The sequence below is a fragment of the Lacerta agilis genome, chromosome 8 (assembly GCF_009819535.1).
Source record: "Lacerta agilis isolate rLacAgi1 chromosome 8, rLacAgi1.pri, whole genome shotgun sequence".
NCBI lineage: Eukaryota > Metazoa > Chordata > Lepidosauria > Squamata > Lacertidae > Lacerta > Lacerta agilis.
The window spans coordinates 12,531,716-12,554,526 of NC_046319.1; the positions used below are offsets into that span (position 1 = coordinate 12,531,716).

General features: G+C 44.8%; 2 protein-coding genes across 5 annotated transcripts in view; one reads left to right on the forward strand and one right to left on the reverse strand.

Annotated features, from left to right (window-relative positions):
* Positions 1–22,811, reverse strand: part of MTOR (mechanistic target of rapamycin kinase) — a 92,616-nt gene that overhangs the window by 41,552 nt on the left and 28,253 nt on the right. For all 4 annotated transcript variants that reach the window (XM_033159501.1, XM_033159499.1, XM_033159500.1 and 1 more), the window contains 7 exons: positions 22,048–22,160; positions 20,929–21,091; positions 20,139–20,231; positions 19,816–19,962; positions 16,978–17,120; positions 13,898–14,060; positions 13,331–13,476 (listed from right to left, as the gene is read on the reverse strand). In XM_033159501.1, coding sequence (XP_033015392.1) covers positions 13,331–13,476; positions 13,898–14,060; positions 16,978–17,120; positions 19,816–19,962; positions 20,139–20,231; positions 20,929–21,091; positions 22,048–22,160 — 968 coding nt within the window. The remainder of the gene's footprint in view (positions 1–13,330; positions 13,477–13,897; positions 14,061–16,977; positions 17,121–19,815; positions 19,963–20,138; positions 20,232–20,928; positions 21,092–22,047; positions 22,161–22,811) is intronic.
* On the forward strand, positions 1,603–8,651 carry ANGPTL7 (angiopoietin like 7). Its single transcript, XM_033159504.1, has 5 exons — positions 1,603–2,228; positions 5,668–5,768; positions 6,444–6,638; positions 7,564–7,762; positions 8,365–8,651. Exons 1-5 carry the CDS (start codon positions 1,856–1,858, stop codon positions 8,556–8,558), a joined length of 1,062 nt encoding a protein of 353 aa, XP_033015395.1. The 5' UTR covers positions 1,603–1,855; the 3' UTR covers positions 8,559–8,651.

The window sequence follows — 22,811 nt, forward strand, 5'->3', positions numbered from 1 at the left end:
ATCCAATTGCAGAATAAGAATCTGGCTCCATGGCAGTAGTTGAGATGACAGCATAAGAACAAAAAGTAGACTTCATGGATCAAGCCAAAAGGGGTCCACCTAGTTCATCATCTTATAGTCACAGTGGTCAATCAGATGCCCCAATGGGAAGTCCGCAAGCAAGACCTAAATGCAATAGCAACTCTCTGTACTTGCGATTCCCAGCAAAGTATTCAAAGGTTCACTGCTTTTGACAGTGGAGGGACAACCCCAGTTTATCCTTGACTGTTTCCAATTCTAAAGAGTTATAAACACATTACCACAGTCTGTATTAGGTATCTGGGAGCTAAAAGAGATGCACTGAATCCCCCTTGGACATGCCTCTGCCAGTAGAGTAGTTTCCACCCTGGGGTCCCCCTTCTCACTATGTCTGAGGTTCTATGATATGAGCAACTGTACCTATCAGTGTTCAAATCTCCCATAGTTCTAATCTACGCGCATTTTGCGACAGGGAATTTCATTAGCACATGCAGTTTCTGAGCTCTGGGCACAGTGCTGCACGTAAGATTTCAGATTAAAGCTGCACATTGGAAAGAAAGGACCGGTTTCTGCCTCCACACTTCCAGCTACTCTCTGCAGACTGGAGAAGAGACCCTCTTAAGAATATTTGGGGGGGGGGCAGGGGAAGCACTAGACCATGTGAAAAATGAACATAATATTTTAGCTGCAGTTCATTCATTTTCAGCTTTGTTATTAAAAAAGGGTGCATAGACATTCTGTTGCTGCATCCATAACCTGGGTTTAAGGTGCCATTTAGCTCATAGCTTTCATATCTCAGTTTCTCACACTGTTACCTACTGTATTATAATGTGAGAACTGTACCTACCGAAATTTCCCCTAGGGAATGGGGTTTGCTCATGTTCACTGCTTGATGGATCAGGACAGACACTGGACCAGTTCAGATTTGCTACTTGTTATACCACCTGCACCTGGCAGTGTTGGGGTTGGGCTCGCTTGCTTGAGTCACAAGACTTTGCAGGCACTTTCTCTCTGCGTGCTGGGCATCTGATAGGTGGCATGATGTAGCCCTTTCCCTCCCAGTTCCGAACCAGTTGGCTTTTGGGTCCCTTCCTCTGAGGCAGTCAGAAATGCATACCAGAAATCCAAGTCACCCTTGCTCTCTTAATAGAGGGCTGCTAGAAGTGGGATCACTCACCCCCCCCCATGCACAAGGGCTTGGGCCAACCTCTTATATAATCATTTGACCTGCAGAACCCCCTTCCATTTACCAAACTTGAACTCCTGCTCTGTCCCTGAACATGCTGCCAGAGGATTAGTCACCAGAAAAGCTAAAATCCAGTAGGAGGCATTTACTGGCAACTCCCATGACTTTCCTGCACTCCCCCCACTCCCAAATCTGAGAGAATGACAAAGTTGAAGAGAAAAAGTATCCAAGCTGCCCACCCTTAAAAAAAAACCCACACACATTCACGCAAGCAAGCCCTAAAAGGTATTTGTTTCCACCTGATATGAGCAGATGAGTGGGGAGTGGCTTAGCAGGCTGTGTATGGGCTGCAAAGGGGGGGGTACCCAGAAGCAATAGATATTTAAGATGCGGTGTGTGAGGGAGAGGCACACGCATTTCTCAAGAGCAGAGACTCCGACAGGAGCGATCCACCTTTGAGAGACTTGGTTCTTTGAGAAAGAGAAAGAGAGAAACAACAGCTTTGGCTTTACAGAAAACATCTGTACCAATACAGTTCAACTAAAAAAGCAACTCCTCCTCCTCCTGGGACAGGAGATAAGAATTTCTGAAGCAACCCCTAGGACCAAGTGAGTGGGGGAGCAGAGAAGAAGAAAAATCCCTAGACACAGCATGCAGACCACATTCTGCACTCAGCTGGCTTGGTTATGTGCAGTAACCATCTCTTTGGCCGTGTACCCAGCCTGGCTGCAGAAACCTCCAAAGAGGAAGGTGATCAGTGGGAACCCCAAGAACCTAGGCTGCTGCGAGGAGCTGAAGGAGCTGAAGATGCACGTGGCCAACCTGTCCACCTTGATACAGGAGCTGAGCAAGAAGCAGGAGGATGAACTGGGAAACGCCATCATGCAGGTGATGGAGCTGGAAGGAAGCTTCAAGCAGATGGACCTGCGCCTCAATGACGTGGAAGGGAAGTACTCAGAGATGAACAACCAGCTGGGCATCGTGCAGCTTCAGGCAGCTCAGACTGTCACGCAAACATCCGCAGGTAAGGAGGACCAGCGGTATGGCAAATAAATGCACAGAAAAATAGAACCTCAGTCCCCCAGAAGCTGCTCCCCTCAGTTAAGACCCCCAATACTGCAAGCAAACTCTGCTGGGCAAAATGCACCCAGGGAGAAGTGCTTTTAAACAGTTGAAAGGGAACACAATCTTGTGTATTTGCTTTTGAGTTGTTCAACTATTTCATTTCCAAGAGAGCTTGAATGTTTTAAATAATAATAGCATTGTTCTGCATGTAAGACCTGCAGACACTCAAAACACAATCGCTCTTTAGAATATCAGCAGAAAAGTGGGGAGAGACTGTCCTACATTGAGATTATGGTCTCTCTGTCCGACTTTCTGTCTTTTTGTGTGCTTAAAGATAGGCAAATGCAGCCAGATCCCATTCATGCTTTTTTCAGAAGCGGTCTGTGAGGAAAGAGGGAAGGTTGTGAGCACATGTGTGATTTCGCACAAAGAATTCTGTGCGAGAATATGAGCAGTCATATCCTGAGATGCATGAATGCTAGGATTGCCATCTTTAACAAAAACTGGTTGGATTAAATAGATCTAAAACCTCAGTAAATCAAACTGAAAGGCATTTTAGCTCAATGACAAACACTTAAAAAAAAAAAGCCTGCATGAAAACTGTGGATGGCATCTTCTTCAAAGAGGCACCCCACCTTTACACTCACTCAAGGGGGAATGTTGTGAGATATTTTACATATATATCTGCACCATTCAAAATTAAAGAACCAAGTCAGATCACTATCTAGCTCAATACTGTTCACACTGACCAACAGCAGCTCTTCAAGATTTTAGGCAGGACTAATTTCCAGCCTTGCCTGGAGACCCCCAGAATTGAACCTGCTGCCCTCTGCATGCAAAGCAAATGTTCTGCTACTGATCTGCAGCCCTTCCCTAAAAAAAATATGGATTTTCCTTCAACACTGTATAGCTATATTTTTAAAAACTACAGCCCAATAATCAAATAAAACTCATCCAATTTAATTGAGTAACATGACCTTGGTTGCAACCTAGTCACCTTTTCCCACAGGGGCAACCCTTGGATATATAGCCATACACACTTTTACTAACACACCTTTTAACCAGCCGGTTCATCATTTGAGGTTAACAGTGAAATAAATACCGTAATCAACTCAACTTAGCTTCTAGGCATGGTCGCCTGGAAGCAGCTCTTTCCCTTAACTGTGAGCAACCAAGCTACATACAAGCGTGACCAGGGAGATTTTCGCAGTACAGTTAAGTACGCTTCAGGTTAAGAACTCCGCTTAAGAACAGAAATTGTGCTCTGGCGGCACAGCGGCAGCAGGAGGTCCCATTAGCTAAAGTGGTGCTTCAGGTTAAGTACGCTTCAGGTTAAGAATGGACCTCCGGAACGAATTAAGTACTTAACCCGAGGTACCACTGTATTCACATAAATAGCCCAGAGTGTGCCTTCAAGGTACAAAATTATTAAACCACAACATGTCTTATTACCGGCACGGTAAGGCCACACTGCATGTGGAAGGCAGCCACGTAGGGACTTGAATTGCTGGCTGCAAGGAAGCCCCAGTTGGCTCCTAATCTTTCCTAATAGGTGGAAATCATTCACCTTGCATTCTGTTACACCTGTCAGGATGGATAAAAATTAACCCCGGGAAGGGCCTCTCCCTTCCCCTTGAAGCAGCTGGATGTTCAGTTCTTAACATGGAAAGGGAAGCAACCATTTCCAAAAAGGCTGATACGCTCGCCGGAGCAGGAATGTACCTTCCAAGTGGGAGCAGGCCATGATGCAGAAAACAGACCGGGCACAGTCCAAACATGTCAGATGTGCTGATTTGGCTCGTCTGCCCGAGAGCACAACTGCAAACCGGGGAAGCTGTCCCAGGCATGGCCATCCTATCAGATCATGAGGTTGGGCTTTGCAGAATGGCAGCAAACTGTATTTGCCTAGCTCCTCTCCATTGCTTCAGTCTGGGGGCTTTTGCAGTAAGAGAGGTCCTTGGAGGAGAAACTGGCTATCTCACACTCAGAAATAGTAACACTACTGTTTAGCATCTGTGAAGTGCTGTTTCTGAGTGTGCAGGTCACTTTACACAATCTTGGTATAGTAAATTATTGTGAGGCAGGCTGGTATTGGTGCGATACGCCCCTATTGCAGGACAAAGCATGCAGCAGAGAATGCCTGCCCTGAGGCTACCTAGAAAATTCAAAGTGAGATTCAAACCTGAAGTTTCTAGATTTGTAGCCTAGTCTGTTGGTTACACCAGCTCTTGCACTAGCCATTTCTGAACAGACAAGTACTTCTGCTACATTTCTAAAACAATTTCTCTTTCACCTTTAAAAGACCATGGTGAGATACATTGCTATTAGGTTAACTTTACAACTGCAGTCAAGGCTAAGTGTTTGTAAGCTGCCCAAACTCACCCAGCCGAGCTGGGATCTGAACCTTAAGTTCCCAGAGTTCAATACTATGGGTACTGAACCATCCTGGTTCTTTGTTCTTTACTAATCAGGATAATGTTTGCACAATTTTAGAATGGTGTTTTTTTTTTGGGGGGGGGGGGGTTCAGGTGCACATGCCAAAGCCATCAAATCCCCCTTGTGCCAATGAGCCTCCCTTTCTGCTAGCCTGATCCCGCTCCAAGTCCTTACTGCTCAATGGTTGTGTTTTTGAAGGGTTACAGAAGGAGCTGGAGAAGTTAGTGCCCAAAATCTGCACTTATATATGGACAAGGGAAAAATAACTTGAGTAGGTCTCTCTGTAAACAGGATGGCCCACCTAATTCCATGTGTGCCAATCAATCTGCTGAAACAGCCTACTAGGTTTGGGAAATGCTTCTAGAGTGCAGCCACCATCATGCACAACTGAAGGCAACCCTGTATTGTGAAATTTTTAATGTCTAATCTTTTACAAATTTTTATGTGTTGTAAGCCACCCAGAGTGGCAGGGGAAACCCAGACAGATGGGCAGGGTATAAATAATAAAATTATTATTATTAGCTCTCCCAAACTGGGGAATGTCTTCATTCACTAGCAGAACACAGCTTGGCTCACTTGCTTGAGGAAAGCGTCAGTTGCAAGCATCCTGAAGAGATACACAGCTGTCCTCTTATTTGTGGAACACATGGTTGTCTCAGTCACATAGGTTAATGTTGGAGGTGGTTGAGGCTTGATGGTATCAGGGTTCCCCTTCTGGGTTTGAAATTCTAGGGAGGCTTCACTAAATATTGCAATGTAACAGTTTAAAACGTACATGCTGTTTTTGGAGGAACTGTAACATAAGCAAGGTTACATTTAATAAAAATGTGTCAAAAGTACTTAAGAACTTATCACAATTTGTGGGTTGGGGGTGTTGAAGCAGATTGACCTCATCAGATAATACTTGTCAGTCATTGCTCAACATTTGTTGCTTCCCATTCCACCCTCCTCCATTGACACAGATGCTGTGTATGACTGCTCATCGCTTTATCAGAGAAATTACAGAAATTCAGGGGTCTACAAACTCCTCCCTGATGAATTCCTGGGAACGCCAGAAATGCAAGTAAGAAGTCTTAATACAAACAATATGACTTACTTATGCCCCAGTTATAGTCCAGATGTGCAGCTTTGGGCAGCTTTCAGGACAGGTTCCTACAGAAGGAGCACACATTTGCTCTCTCTGAGCCTCCATGACCCACAGAAGGTGACCCTCTAGGGGTTCTGGTAAGAGATCCCCTAGGGGTGCTGGTAAGAGATTCTCTACAATGGTCCAATCTATGGGGCTGAATGGCAGCAGTAGGGAAAACTGTCCAGGATTCCAGGACTGAAAGAATGACACTTAGGTTTGGGTTGTTGTTGTTTTTTAAACCAACCTTTCGATGTTCATGGATTTCCCTTTCTTGGTACTCAATATGGCTTTCCGAGAAAGTAGCTTCAGCTCACCTGTAGCATCACAGAGAACATCTCTCCTAAACTAAAAAGCATCTGACCTCATGGTAAATGCTGCTACCCAGTGCCTAAAATCCCTTATTCTGCCATTACCAACAATACATGTTTTCACTTATATTCATACTGATATGGTTTGTGGGGCGAGGGGGGGGAGATCAGATATTCAAATCAACTGAAATATTCAGTCCAATTTGGCAACAACAAATACATGCCCCCTCTCCAAAAGGGGCCTGGACAGTCCCTAGTCTCCATGAATGACTGGAATCAACGCTCTTTCCCATCGCTCCAGGTATACTGTGACATGGAGACTGACGGAGGAGGCTGGACAGTCATCCAGAGGCGTAAAGTTGGCATGATTTCCTTCAGCCGGGACTGGAAGCAGTACAAGCAAGGGTTTGGCAGCATCCAGGGAGACTTTTGGCTGGGAAATGAGCACATCCATAGGCTTTCCCAGCGCCCAACAATGCTGCGTGTGGAGCTCGAGGTAAGGGAATGGTTTCAATAAACCAGGCTGACTTTTGGTAAGTTATCTGCATTGAACAGTTGAGGAAATTAGAAGGACCAGCAGTCTCCAACAGCAATTTGAGATACAGCCGAACCTTGGAAGCCAAATGGAATCCGTTCCGGAAGTCTGTTCGACTTCCAAAACGTTCGAAAACCAAACTGCGGCTTCTGATTGGCTGCCCCGTCAGACATTCGGGTTCCAAAAGAATGTTCGCAAACCAGAACACTCACTTCTGGGTTTGCAGCGTTTGGAGCCAAAATGTTCGAGTTCCGGGGCATTCGGGATACGAGGTATGACTATATTGCAATTTCTAGGTACTGATTTAAACAGGCATCAGTATCTGAGGTTGGCAAGTCAGATATCTCTCCCACCCTCCATTATGCCCTCTTAACAGTGCCCTTAAACTCAAAAAGCAACGGCACATACCCAGATGTCCTCAGCAGCTGCTCCACAGCTACAGAGGCATTTTCCTTTAGAAGTCTTGCCAAACTGCAGGCAGAGCAAGAGGTTTTGCTGAAGGGAGTCAGCTATAATTAAATGCTTAAAGCATCCTCTGTTCCAAAAACGCTATTCACTCTAAACCTTCAGCACCAGGAGCGGCACGATTTTACAACAAACACTGGGCTTATGAACAAGACGAGAAGTAGTTTCAGCGGAGCTAGCAGACAAGATGCCCTGTGGTTGAACACATGAATTAAATGCAAAACGTTGAGGAAACAGCCGTATCGTTTCCTATGCAGGAATCCGTCACATCCATTTGAAAGAGCAATGGATGCCTGAAGATATGGCACTCCTTGCAAGGAGGGATAGGTGCATACATTCCTGGAAACAGTTTTCCTAGATAAATTTGCTAACAGAAGGTGTTTCCTCTTCACCTTCCTCCTCCTCCTGTTCACCCTTGCAGGACTGGAATGGCAACATCCGCTACGCTCTGTACAACCACTTCACTCTGGCCAACGAGCTAAACAGCTACCGCCTCTTCTTGGCCAACTACAGTGGCAACATACCACATGACTCCCTGAGGTACCACAACAACACAGCCTTCAGCACTAAGGACAAGGACAACGACAAGTGTGTGGATCACTGTGCGCTGTTACGCAAAGGTAGATGGGCTCCTTCTCCTACATTAGCTGAACAGGCTAATGTGATTTTGCAATTTAGAAACATTTTCGAAACCTGTATTTGCTTTGAAGTTGTAAGCATTGTAAGAACAATGGCAACAACAAAATGTGATACATGAAGCACTTTCTGGAGCAAACAGGAACATAGGAAGCTGCCTTATAAAAGGTTAGACTATTTGTCCATCATGTTCAGCGGAACCTTTGGCCCTCTAGGTGTTGACAAACTACAACTCCCAGCAGCCCCAGCAAGCATAGCCAATGGCTGGGGTGATTGGAGTGGCAGTTCAGTAATGTACCGGGTGGGGGGCAAGGTTCCCTATACCTAGTCTAGGCCAACTGGCAATGGCTCTCCTAGATCGTGGGCAGAGAAAGCTATTTCCCATTGCCTGCTACCTTACCCTTTGGCTCAGGGGTAGGCCAATGCATTAATGAAACCGTGTGTGCCCCAGAATGCTTTGCAGTTTGCCTGGTCCCATGATGGCAGATGTCAATGCAAAAGGAGGTTCCCTAGAGGCGAAAAGTTTCAAAACCCGCTGCTTCTGAAGACAGATCAAAAGATTTTCTCCACTTTTGTTTCTCAACAGGGGGCTACTGGTACAACTGCTGTACAGACTCTAACCTGAACGGGGTTTACTACCGCAATGGAGAGCACAACAAGAGCACAGATGGGATTACTTGGTACGGATGGCACGGTAAAACCTATTCCCTGAAGAGGGTCGAGATGAAGATTCGGCCGGCAGACTTCAAAGCCCAGGGGGATACCAACAAAGTTGAGTAAGGCAGCAGAGACACAACTTCATGGGGGACAGGGAAAAAGATACACACAAACGCTAACCAAAAAATAAACCACAACCACTGGTCTGAAATACAAGGGCTGTACTTCTGCATCTTTCTCATCACAACGCTCTCTTCCAGTAGGATGCTCAAATGTCCCAGGACATGTAGCCCCTCATAAGAGAAGAATTTTGTTCCACTCACAAATATCACCGAGCTGCTATAGCAATTTTTCCCGGAGTACAGGGATGCAAAGTGGGGTATTAACTTTCCCAGCTTTTTTAAAATGTCCACCTTGCAATCGCTCCCTGTTTTAGGTTGACTCAAGTGCACAGATGCAACAACGGCCAAAATGAGGTGAGGGAATGGGGGGGGGGGAAGGGAAGTGTTGAGTTAGGAAAATGACTGCAAGCGAGGTGATCCTCTTTTCAAAAGCACAGGCCCACAATTTAAAAGAGAAACAAGAATCAGATTGAGACATTGGATGAATCGTAATTGGAGTTCCCCACAGATCTTCCGATTTATGAATGGAGAGGGGCATTTCAGATTTAAAAGCCTACTATTTATGCCTTGAGCTATTGTGGGGTTGTTGTTTTTTACTACAAAAGGAAGCTGCCAACAACAATAAAAAATATACAGTAATATTCTGAGGTTTTATAAGGCAGGGGTGAGGAACCTCTTGCAATCCGAGGGCCACATTCCATCACAGGCAACTCTAAAGGGGCCTCAAGCCAGTGGTGGGTGTGGCCACAGGCAAAAGTGGATGCGACTTTTAATCTTTCCACAGCTGGCTCCATTCCAGTCACACTAAAACCAGAGATTTCTGCACACCAACACACATCTCCCACCCACAGACACTACCACAGCTCAAAGGCACATACCGCCCAAGGAGGGTGCAGAACAGGACCAAATAGAGATGCCACAAGGACCACATGCAACCACCAGGCCTGAGATTCCCCAGTCCTGTTAAGATACTGTGCAGTGTTCAATACAAATAAAGAGATGTGAGGAATAATATTATGCACACATTGCAATGCATCACATTTGGGAAAAAGATTTGTTAAAAAAACACAAGTTACCAAGGACTCCTCTCACAGCTCAGTTCCCTGCTTAACTTCGTTGCCAGAGCGGGTTCATAGTTAATATATCTATTTTTATTCACTTTTTAATTATTATTTACAAGAGGGATCTAGCATAATTTAAAGTTGCTATCTTGGCACCAGAAGACGTTGATTTCCTGGAAAGTATACTGTACATGTTGACTGGCCAAAATTTGCGACCATCCCTCCAGGAGCATATTGTCGTTAAAAGATGGCTGCTGAGTGGGTGATGCTCCAGGTGGATCTGTGTGTGCTGTAAATTGAAAGAGCGCTCTGTACAAAATCTGCCATGCCTCCACAATGGATTTTTTTTTTCAGATTCTATAATAAACTCTCTTGTTTTTAAACTGTGTCTTGAGTCTTTTGTCAAAACACCTAACAAGCAGGCAGATTAAAATCAGAAGTCCTTGAAGAAAAGAACAAGCAAGGCTCCAGGAGAGGTGACAGTATGTGTTGTGTGGCAGACACAGTGTCTGAAAATAGCTCAGCAGGCAAAAGATGGATATGATATGGAAAATGAGAGACATGTAGAAGATAACAGGAACATGGCAGAGATAAATTGGGCAATGCACACAGGGACAGCCACACACCATTAATAAAAGGCTAAGCTGCCAAGACTACTGGCTGGGAGCAAAACAGAGACTGATTAACAGCAACGAAATGCTTAGCTCCAGAAGTGAAGTAACATAATGAAGTCAATACACCAGACTGGAAAAAGCCCTAAATAAACAAGGAAACAAACAGAAAAATAGGCTAATAAAAAATCAGAAGTTCAGGCACAATTCCAGTTGCTTGCGACAACTGAGCTTGTAAAGACATTTCTATTTAAATTTAATCCATTTCAATTTAAGCTGGACTGAAACTAGGGTACCAGAGAGTATACTTCAAAAGCTAATTAACACCAGAATAATTAGTCTGCAGATATAAGTGGCCCTTCAGGAAAGGTCCTTGAGGAATTCAAGCTTTGATTCCATCCTCTACTGGCTGGGGCTGATGGGAGTTGTAGTTCAGCAACATCTGGGAGGGGCAAATCTTCCCCAACACATGCACTAATGAAAAAGCCCCCTCTGGATTTATTTATTTTTTAACTGTTGTAAACAAGCCACATTTCAACCTCCTTTCCTGCTGCACAAATGGTTATTAAATCATCCTAGCTTCATGAAGCTTCCATGTTCAAAGGCAGTATACCAACAAATAGCAGCTGTTTCTGTAGAGCAAGAGCAGGGGGATGGGCTGTGGCCTTCAGAGTGGCATATAGTTGGCCTCTCTAGGCTAGGCTAGGTGGGTTTTAATTGAAAACTGTTTTAGGGTTTAAGTTATTTGTATAGCCTCCCAAGTAGAAAGAATGGGAACATAACTGGAAATAGTTGGCTCTGCCTGTAATTAATCCACCTACTTTCTACCTCACCAATCCAAAGGGACTACGGGCACCTCTGAGACAGACCATTGATCAATCAGTCCCAGCACTGTCTGCTCTGCCCAGCAGTTTCTCTCAGGCAGTGGACCTGCAACCTCAAGGTCCTTTTAACTGAGGCTGCTCAGGGATTTCAACCTGAACACATGCTCTGCGAGATTCCTCCTTCTCCTCCCCATTGAATTCTACAAGGGCAACACTCAGACCGAAGAGGAGGAATCTGACAGGCAGTGCCACACCCTGGACAGGATGCAAGTAAGAAGGCAGGCAGGCAGGTGAGGGCTGGCTGAGGGCAAAGTGAGGTTGATTGGGCACGGCTGCATTTGCCCTAATGGACTAGCCTCTGCTGGTCTGTCTCTTTGATAGGGCAGCTTCATATGCTCCCATATTCATAGGCACATTGCAAGAAAAGGAAGCGCAGACATGGCCCTTTCAAAGAGCTATTCTTTCCCCCTGCCATTAAATCATCATCATTTAAAAGCAGCAGCTCTTGTTCTTTCATCAGATTCAAGCACACCTCTTGCCTGCTCTCCAAGCTGACAATCTGTCATCAGCTGGGAATGACTGCCATGCAGCTCAGGAGAATTTCTGGAAGTGCCAGCTGAGACAAGTTGCCTCACCAATATCACTCTGACCACGGTATGGGAATTTACAAAGAGATCACATTGTGACGGGCTGACAGCAATAATAAACCCCAACTGGACAAAACTGTGTGGAAGTTATTGCTGGTTTGCTGGCTCAGAAACAAGGAAAGGGGAAACACAAATGCACGCATGCACACACACACAAGCGTTTCTCAAAAACTGTGTGTCCCATACAAGCCAATGGGCAAGCCAAACACAAACAGGTATATCAGATGAAGATTTAACAGGCTAGGATTTTTTTTAATCTCCCTCCTCTTACAAAGCAGAGGTATAAGTGGTATTTTGCTTGGTTTTCCTTTGGTATCATAGATTAATGTGTTCTTAACACAGCATAGCATTCAGTGCTGAACAGCAGTCATCCCCCTCACTTCCTGCCTCCACAGGCTCAGAGGCAGACAAAGTAACTGCAAAAAGGGTGTCCAAGGATCCCGAGAATATTTCTGCACTTTGCCCTCGCCACACCATTGGAATGGACATCAGAAGCAGGCAAAAATGTTGGCTTGTAATTTGGTTGGAGGTGAGAGGGAAGAGGACATTTGAGAGGAGCCGGGAAGGGAGGAAAGACAGTGTGGTCTATAGGAAACTGCAAATGAGTATTGTACTAAGTGGATGAAAATAAATCTCTTTCTCTCTCTCTCTCTCATAATGGATTAGGCCCTGGAGTGCAGGATCCAAACAAATAGGAAAGGGAGAAAAGGTCAGAGTTGCTCAGAGGCACCCAGCCTAGGCCCAGGCAGGAGCAAAGGAAAGAGGAAAGTCTGCAGAATTTCTGGCAGTGAGTTGTACCATTTCTATTGTACTTGGCCCCAGGCATTTAAATACCAGATGATGGTATTTTAAGAAACAGGGAGGGTCAATTCCCGGAGTTTTTATGAGCTTATATTGTGCTGAAGTGCTTCTGCTGCTGTTTCCAGGCCAATCGATACAGAAATCTCTACAGATCCCCCCAAGCCACTGTGATGTGGGAGTCCAAGCACTTTATAAACTGCACAGTTATTTAGGGCATTTCTGTGTGTTCTAAAAAGGCAACGGCCAAATGTCTTCAAAATGTCCTTTATATAAAGTCTCTTGAAAGTCACTTAAATTCTTTGGCCAGGGATGATACACAGAGAGGAGACTTTCCTAGTGCCAAGATTTGCCTTAAAATGTTTTTGTCTAAGTGGAAAAAGGAATAGTTTTAGAGATACATGCCCCATCCTCCTAATAAAGTTTATGAAGCAACCACATTTTATGCCCTGAACCGGCTTTCACCAATGTGGCACCCTCCTGTGGTACAGACTACAAATCCAATCAGTCCCATTCAGCACAGGCATTGGCTGAGGCTGATGGGAGCTGTAGTCCCAAACTTCTGGAAAAGTTGTAGGCAGCCTGCACTAACGCAGCACAACATCTCATAATGCTAGCTTCATTCTCCATTTCTGTCATTGCACAAACAAGCACCAATTTAAAAAAAAAATAGCAAGGAAACATATACACTTCAATACATAGACAAACACTTTGATAGTGTGCTACATAGGTACAAGCTTACTATGAAGAGAAACACGTTTGTTGAATGCTTTTTTTCCAGCTGCTAGGCACAGCTTTTCTGACAATGGAAGTTCAGAAGAAATGGCCCTACCTGATGAGAGACTCCAGGATTGCTGGGGTTGGGCCCTTCTGGAACTCCAGCTCCTTGTAGTGCAGTGCCTTGGCATATGCCCGGCATTTGGCTGCCCGTTCCCCCAGCAAGACAATGCCATTATCATCTCCCAAAGGCAGCGGCCCCTGCAAATACAGAAAGGAAGGCCAAAGAAAGTTCAGAAGTCTGGCTTATAGACAGTAGGTGTGCCCAGGGGCAAGAACAAGGTTGGAACATGGGCCTTTGGGAGATGGAGGGGCTATAGCTCAGTGTTAGTGCATCTGCTTTGCATGCAGAAGGTTCCAGGCTCAATCCCTGTTATCTCCAGATAGGGATTGGAATGTCCCCTGGAGAGTGGCTGCCAAACAGTGTAGACAGTAATGAGCTATATTGGTCTGACTAGGTATATGGCAGAAGCAGCAAGAGGCAAACAAGGTAATGGAAGCAGGACTGAAGGACATAAAAGCCATCCACCTCACTGGTTGGTTTTCAAGGCTGATGTAAGTAGATAATCTCTTCCTCCATCCCCCCCACTCCCCCAGAGAGTTCCTTCAATGGCATCTTTACCTTGTCACTGTGCTCCATGAACTCAGCCAAGTTCAAAAGGGTCTGGGTGACCTCTGCAATATCTTGAGAAGTCAATGCCAACTCAATGCTGCGGATCAGCTCATCCTGCTGGTCTTCGTTGAGTTCTGACCAGCATGAAACAAATGCGGCATTAAAAAGATCTCTGGGAAGGGAGAAGATGAGGGAAAGAGTGATGTGGCATTAAGCAAGCAAGTCATTAGTCTCCTTATACTAAATTAAGGAGTAAAGAACGAAGAAAGCCCCCCTGTTCCACAGGCCTAGAGTTGCAAATGTCAACAAACCCTGTTCACTAGAAAGGCCACCCAAAACAATGGAATGTTACTCAGGGTTTTTTGTTTTTTTATAAAAAAAATATAAAGCAGGATTTCTAGACTGAGTCACAGCACCTGCTGCTTCAGCAGTCTATCCGAAATTAATATTGGACTCAGAGATCCAATGAAAGAGTCTATGTATTTCTTGGAGCAAGGTTAGCTTGAAAAGGCTAAAAAGGGATCTTGCTGAATTACTAGAGAAATTAGGATCCAAACCCACAAGAGAAAACAGGATTACAGCCTTAACAGATGCAGAATCAGCTGTGGATACAACCATGGGATGGGTCTGAGGTTATCCGGGGACACAATTAGGAATATAATGAGACTTCTAAAGCAGACAGAGATGGGGAATATGTGGCTCTCCAGGATAAAGCTGCACTCACATTCCTATCATCTCTAACCACCTGCAATGCTGACTCGGGCTGATGGACTCCAACTCCCTTTTGGAAAGGCTGCAGGGGTTCTACCCCTGGTCTAAAAACGCAGCCCTGAATTTGCTGTGAGGGAAGCCTCTTGCTGCTGAGGCGCACAGCTAACCTATGTAACTCATTCACATAGGAGGCAGTGATGGCCACCAACTAAGATGGGTTTAAAAGAGGATTAGACAAATTCATAGATGCCAAGGCTATTTGATGGCTACTAGCTATGATGGCTGTGCTCTGCCCCCACAACTGGTAGCAATAAGGCTTCTGAATACCAGTTTCTGGAAACCACGAGGGGGGTGAGTGGGTAGAGTGCTCTTGTTGTCATGTCCCACTTGTGCGTTTCCCAGAGGCCTCTGGTTTGCCACTGTCAGAAAAGAATGCTGGACTAGAAGGGCCACTGACTTGATCTAGTATGCTGTTCCTAAGTTCTTATATTCTACAGCTCCGGGTACATGCGGGATCAAATGATTGAGTTTTATCATTTGCCTACATAAGAAACAGGACGTCTAAAACAGATATAAGCAATTTTATGCTTTGCCTCTGGCCTGATCACCAGCAACTACACTTTAAAGGTGATCAGGCTGAGAATGGGCTTTGCCCGAGATCTAAAGAGAATGACAATCCAAGTCAGTATAAGGCAACTTCGTGTCTGTTCTGAGCTCTTATTTGTACCCGCAGTAGCCACCATAAAATATTTTTCACTGCACCTAACCTGTTTGCCATCTAAGTAGAGGTTCTCCCACAACAGCATGGAAATGAAACTAACAATTGCCAGTTGCAAGGGCTGTGTATGCTACCTGCAGGATCAGAAGAAGCAGAATCTTTGAATACCAGTCTGTGGGCTGGCTTCCCGTTAAGTGATCTGGTTGGCCACTGTGAAAAACAGGCTGTTGGACTAATCCAGCAGCTAGGCTCTTCTAATGTTCTTACAGTGAAGGGACTGTTTCTGGGGTGAAGAGCCAACAACCTCACAGCTATTTGTAAGGCAATCTGCCCAGAAATATATGAAACTGGTCACCCAATGGGCCCTTATGCCAAGAAAAAGATGCCTGTGGGGAAGACAGCTGGCAGGGAAGGAGGCCTCTGTTCTGAAGGTCAGAGGTGAGAGGCGCCAACATGACTAATTGTTTCCATTTCCCTTTTAGGTAACAGGCTGGCTCTGTGCTAATGGCTCTTGAGATTCCTGATCCCAATGCGCCACATCTCTGCTTGATCACTCCTGCCTGTCCCCTCCACACCACTGTTTTTCAGCTTCTCTGGTTCTGCAGAAACCAAAAAGAAGTCAGTAGTTTTCTCTATGTTCAGAGACAGGACACCCTTGCATACCAGATGCTGAGAACTAAAGCAAAAGAGGGCTATTGCCTTCACACCCCACTTGGTCACAGTGAGAAACAGGCTGCTGAAGTAGATAGACCCTCGGCCCAAATCAGCGAGACTCTCCTTACATTCTTCTCAAACCCATCACCTGAGAGCGAGTCCCATCCTGCTGCTACTTCTCATTCCCTGACTCGGGATTGAGCAACAGGACCAGACCAACTGGTGCCCTCCAGGGTGAAAGTGGGCCGACCTGTCTGCATTAGAACGCTGAATGGGACACACAGAGAATAGCTTCCTTCTCAAACACAGGCAAATTTCTTCACTTCTCTTAAGATGCCTAAAGGCAGCCTCATCTGGATTTGAACACTCATTCCAATAAATGTTGGAACTCCTTAATTCTGTGAACCACAAGGCAGCTTAGAGGTTAAAGTGAGACTTTGGGGGAGGACTATCTCCTCCTCCTCCATCCAATCCTGCCTGCCACACACATGCAGCTACAGCATTAATTGTAGCAACAGTTCTCGAATTCCATCTGCTAGAAATATGTATAGAAACCTCAAACTCTCTCAAAGCAATTCAATTAGTGAGAAAAGTCCACCACACACGCATACACTACAGTGTGATCCAGAGCACTGGGAAAGCATGGAAATGCCTTTATTGGAGATATCATGCCCTCAAACTAATTTCACTGCATTTTACAGCACCTTTTCCATTTACTATTATATGCTGGAAATAGCAGAAGATGTATTAAAAAAAGAAAGCAGACGGGGGGGGGGGATTTCCTGTCTGTGATCTCTTTAAAAAACCCAAAACACCTTAAGGAGCTGCCAGTCCAGGGGATGGTGGGGAAGTTGGCTATGAATTCAGATTCCCAAATGGTTTTATTTGCTCCCGGACAGCATTTAAAAGCTCTTTCCATGAATGCCTTTGCCCTTCTATTTCCACCTCTTTTATGGCACTTGGCTTCAGCGGACGCACCGTTAGGAGAGGCAGGAAATGCCAGTACCTGGCCATAGGGTTGTAGGCCTGGGCCAAGGCCCAGCATGAGCGCAGGGATGGCGACGAGGAATCCTTCAGCAGCTCCAAGCTCAGCCGCCGCAGCCACTCCAGCCAGTCGTCTTTGGAAACTCTCCGTGCAGCTCCCCAGGCCTGGTGGAACGCACACAAAGGACACTTTCATTGCACCGTGTTAAAAAAATAAACAAACACAAAAGCCCCAAATCAAATCAGCTACGGAGTGGGCCACAATTCCATTGTTTTCTCCCCCTCCAGCTATTAAAATTCCAAAACTATTTAGCTAAGTGCAAAGCGTAAACAGCTAAATGCATGTCTTGGCTCAGAAGTATACTGAACTTATCATGTTTTTAATTAAGGTTAAGTGGACAGCTTAGTGGTACAGCACTTGCTTTCTATCCAGCAGGCCTCAGGTTCAATGCCTGGCCTACTTCCAGTCTGGGAAAGACCCTCCTCTGCCCGAGATCCTGTGAAGCCACTGTCCATCAGGACAGACAGTACTAGGCTAGATGGCCAGATAGTCTGACCTAGCAGAAGGCACAAACCCAATACATTTCTCTTACATTAAGCAAGAAAAAAAAGGAGAGAGAAATATATCCCATCCCAAGCAACAGTCTTGGAAGCAATTTGATTTTTTTTGCATATATGAACACTTTATGCTTAATTGGCTGTCATTGCTTTCTGAGAATTTAATTTTTAAAAAGTAACCAAGTGACTAGGATGCCAACTGCGGCTTTTTGTTCCATGTGATATTTTATACAGAACGAGCAGGTCACAGATCTTCTAAAGCTATCCTTCTATTACACAGTGGGAGCCATTCCATCAGGCTGCAAAGCAGGGGAAGGAGACAAATGAAGCAGGCTATTCCATCAGCTTTGCTGAAGGAACAGCTGCCTTTGGCCCTCTGACTGCCACTAGCAGACATTCCACCAGGCCACCACAAGTGTTGCCAGTCCAGCTTGTCATTATAAGTATATTGGTATCTGAACTTGCTTGATTTCCTCCTCCCTCCCCATCTGTCTTTCCTTGTGTGTCGTGTATTTTAGGCTGCAGGTCTACGGGTGGGAACTGTCATACTATTGATCTTTGTATGCCACACTGGGAGTCTTAAGAGAGGCGTAAAAATGCTTCCAAAAATAAATAGTTCCCTTCTGCTTCCCCATTAAGCTGCCACCTAGAGTTCAGTTCTCTTCGTGTACTTGTTACTCTTACACCCAAAAATGTTCCCTCCAAGTACTTAAGACTTAAGAACTAGCCACCTAAAAAAGAAGGCCCATTCACAGTATGTCTGCATGAAGCACAGTTCTGGGCATGACTCCATATCACATGAAAAGGCAAGCCCAGAACAGGGATTTGTGCAGAGATCAAAAACATGTAGCATCCTCTGAAAGCAGGTAATTTTGTGGCATTGCTACATCAGTAGTGAGTAGATGACCCAATCACATCCAATGCACATTTGGCAAATCTGTCTATCTACTGGGGAGACCCGGCCAGATGGGCGGGGTATAAATAATAAATTATTATTATTATTATTATTACTCCATCAGCAGAGATGTGGCACCCACTTCCCACAAATCATGCAGAGATGCAGCAGGGGGCTTCTGTGGCTGCCACTTTTGGCTCATACCCGGTTTTTCTTCTTGGTACAAACACACACAAATATGGACGATGGTTACATAATTTTAAAAACAAATTATGTATACAATGAATGTATGCCTTGTCTGCAACACATGACAAAAACTTATTCGGGGTTTATTTTATAAAGTACAACAATCACAGGGTTGCCTTACTATTTTCATAAAAAGGCATCCTTTCCACAGGTGATCTTTCCGCACTTTTAATAGCTTGAGAGAGCACCGCAAACGCAAGCGCTTCCTTTTAGATCTGGCCAAGGGTTACACTTTGATCATACCAATTCAATGTAATTGCATTAATGCCCAACTGGGAACAGCTGGAGGGGGAAATGTTATGCATGAAATAAAACTCCTGCAAAGCTACTAATTTTCCTGTCAGGAGCCTGGGAGTGGGGTTGCACAGTGGTCTGCTGTGCAGGAAGAGGCTAAAGGATCTCTGGGTTTAAATGGCTCATGGGGCCACTTTCCACAAAGCAGGAGGTTCAGAATTTGAAAGCATTTTAAATACATGTGGGTACATCTCCCACCTCGTGCAACAATAACAGTCCAAGAAGAATTCTGATCAGTGAATGCGTGAAAAGAATTCACAAGTTAACATAAAATAATGCAAGCTCTGACCCAGAGGCAATGCAAAAGCTTGACCCTTTTGTGTTTGCTCTGCAATGGCCCATTCACAAGTCTCCACTTCGTGCTGCTGTAATCAATCAGGAAGTATGTAAGTGTGTGTGAGCCAGCTGCTAACTGTGTAATCTCCAGTGGAAGCCTGGCCTCTAAGAAAATGCTAGAGGTTTCCTCCTTGGTCCTTCTCAATATATTCACTTCATAAATTTCCCTAACACTCTGTTGTAGGAGGAGTACTCGTACTTTGCTTACACACATCCCAAGCAACATGCTCTGACCTTGGAAAAGGGAAGGTTCTAAAATGGACCTCACCATGCGTAGGGAAGCCTCACTTAAAAAACAAAACAAACAAAAAACACAACTTTTTTTAAAAAAATTGGAGATTCAATGTGGACAAATTTGAGGGTTGCTGAAGCAATTCCTTTAAGCTTGATGGAAAATGGAAAACTGGTCCTGGAGGCATTTGTGAATCATCACCATCAACTCCTTTAATAATAAGACTTCTTTCTGAAAAGCACCCATTAGCCTCAATAAATGAGTCTCTACAAGATGCAGTGCCCCCCCCCCATGTCTACCTTTTGCAAGTTGATGGTGCTGACATGCAGCTTCTTCATAGGGCCTGTTTCCACAGGACCACTGGCTAAAGCCTCTCCTTGGTTGCTCCTTTGCATGCGGTGCTGGTAGATCAAGGGATCTTCTTCTTCATCAGCAAGGGTGTAGCCCTAATTTGAGAGCAGATCTGTCATTAAACAATGCTGTGCCTGACATTGCTGATTTCAATTAGCTTCAAATTTTTATTGCTCCACCAAGAGCCACCAATGAATCATACAGCACACCTTAACATGAATCCATCAGCCTCCCCTCAGCCCTCCATGTGACTGCTTTAAAGAAGTCTGACCTTCACAATCCTGCAGATGAGGACATCGTACCGCTGGTGGTTTATCCTGTGGCGCACCAACACCTTGTTGACCATCGGGATGAAAATTTGGTACTGCAAACGAAAGGAAATGGTCACCAAGAGACTGTGGGCTGGTTCATTCAGAATGTGGAACTGTGATTTAAGCACTACATGGGAGAGTTGAAATGAGTCGAAGCAAAGTGGCAGGCTCATGCACATCACTTCGCCCACAGACAAGAGTTGATGTTTTAAAACAAGCTGTTGGTTTGTTAAAACAAGTCAGCTTCATAATCCAATTGCTGAAGCTGGCTTGGCTTGAAACTGACTAGTTTGCTATAAACCACTTATCCCTGGTTCATATGTAGTAACAAGCCAGGATTCTTTGAAACTGGAAAATAAATGCTAGCAAACTCCATCTTCTTCCTGCAGTAAATTAATGCCCCATTTGAAGCATGTGGGTACACACAGCTGTGTACACTGAGAGGGACAACATTGCAGCCCAGCAAGGGACTATTTGAGACGCCACACACCACTTTAGGGGGAAAGTATTTACCATATTTTCCGTCTATAAGACGCCCCCTATTTTTGGGGACTCCAATTTAAGAAAATGGGGGGGGGGGAGATCTATCTGTGTATAAGATGCCCCCAAATTTTGTACATTATTTTTTTTTGGGGGGGGACCTAGTCTTATACACGGAAAAATACGGTAAATTAGAAGACTAAAGATTTCAAGTCAAATATCACCCACTGCTCCAAAAAGCTCTCTCTCTGGAAAAATGATATTTCTTACCTTCTTCCCTAGCTGGAAGACCAATGATGACAGCGTGTCCATGGCAGTCGTCCGAAGCTCTGGGCTCTGGTCTAGGGTCCGCACTATGGGATGGATGATCCGTGAGGCGTAATCAGTGAAATCTAGAGACTCTGTCAAGCGATCCACAGTTTCTAAGGCAGCTCTGAAGAGGGTTTTTTTTGGGGGGGGGGGGAGGTAGCAGCAGAAAAGAAGCATTGTGATTATTATCTAAAATGAACTGAACATTTGTGGTAAAGATACACATGGTGTATGTAAAAAAAAAAAAACCACCTATAAACTCAAGTTGGTAAAGCTTTGGGGAAATATACGAGCAGTACCAACTGCATCCTCTTTTCCCTCTGAGAAAGAGGGAGGGACTGTGGAGTTAACTTAATATTCACATCAGGTAAAGAGGTATTAAAACGTGAGGAGGAAGATATGATCTTCTCTTTGAACAAAACCATATTCCTCTGCCTTTCTTTGTCCAATAGTAATCATATCAGTGAACAAAGAGAAAGGGTGGTGTTGACTTCTCAACACCCCCTATCAGCTTCTTTTTCCTTGGAGTGACAGCAACTTTGAGTCAAGGAGGTTACAGTTTTTCTGTTTCGTGAGAGGGAAGAGACAAGGCAGAAATGAAAGTCACAAACTGATTTTATGCATGTGTTGTTGTTTCAAACCTTTTTCAAATTCTTAAAAAATACAAAACATTATTGTATTCTTTATTATATCGCCACAGTGGGCTCCCTGGAGGAAAGTGCAGGGTGAAAATCTAATGAATAAATTAAAAATATGTGCAATTGTTTTTAACTGTGTTTATATCTGTAACTGTTTTATGTAGGCATTTATAAATTGCTTATGGATGCCTCAATGAAAGGGATTCACAACTGAAACAACAACAACAACTTGTTGTAGCCAATGTTCGCCCCACTCAGAGTACAGCAATTCAAGTTAATGAAGATGACTAACTTAGGTCCATTAATTTGAATGAGTCTACTCTAAGAACATTTTATTTGGATAAAACCGAATAATAATAGTAATAATAAATGTGGCATCACCAAGGGACATGCTTAGGGACTACCCTGCAGGGAGAAGTACACAGGAGAGACCAGCACTTACTTGCGAGCTGACAGTGGGGCATCTGGGGCATCAAAAAGCTTTACAATGGGAGGTAGTAATAAATGCAGGTAATCGTCCAGATTGGCTCCAAATAGCTGGATGGCGTTCAACAGCTGGAAAGGAGAGAAAGCTCGATAAGAATGACATTCAAACAGTCACTGTAAGATTAACCACAAGGATGCTTTAAAGAGGAAAACTGGGGATGGGGAGCCTGGGGCCTTCCAGATGTTGTTGGACTACAACTCCTGTTACCTTTGACCAGCACATCCAATGGCTAGGAAAGAAGGGAGCTATCATCCAATAATATGTGGGAGGGCCACAGGTTCCCTACCACCTGTCCAAAAGCATCAAGTGAATGTTAGAGAATGATGAGCTCCCTGCTCAAGCCACACACCTTCCTGTGCTTTTCCCAGGGTATCTCCACTTGGTAGAGAAGACTGGGATTATTTCACACCACTGAACACAATACAGTGGTACCCCAGGTTACGCACCCACCATGTTGCGGACATTCGAGTCGCGAACGCCCGCAACCCAGAAGTGTTTCCGGAGCACACGCGCCCCCCGGATGCACAGAAGCGTTCTACGCACTTCACGCATGCGCAGAAGTGCTCAAATCACGCTTCTTCTGGGTTTTTTTGTGCATTCGTGATATACACACCCGCGTATCGTACCACGTACCTCCCTCGTAGAGAATACATTGCAGTTGATCATGTTTGCCTGAATAGTAGGGTAAGTAATACCATTCATTTAAAGAACATGGCTTC

Bases quoted from the DNA above. Each gene is read 5' to 3' on its own strand.
- ANGPTL7 (XM_033159504.1), top strand. From the start codon at position 1,856: ATGCAGACCACATTCTGCACTCAGCTGGCTTGGTTATGTGCAGTAACC. The intron at 5,769-6,443 runs GTAAGAAGTCTT...CCATCGCTCCAG, and splicing joins TGGGAACGCCAGAAATGCAA to GTATACTGTGACATGGAGAC. The intron at 6,639-7,563 runs GTAAGGGAATGG...TCACCCTTGCAG, and splicing joins TGCTGCGTGTGGAGCTCGAG to GACTGGAATGGCAACATCCG.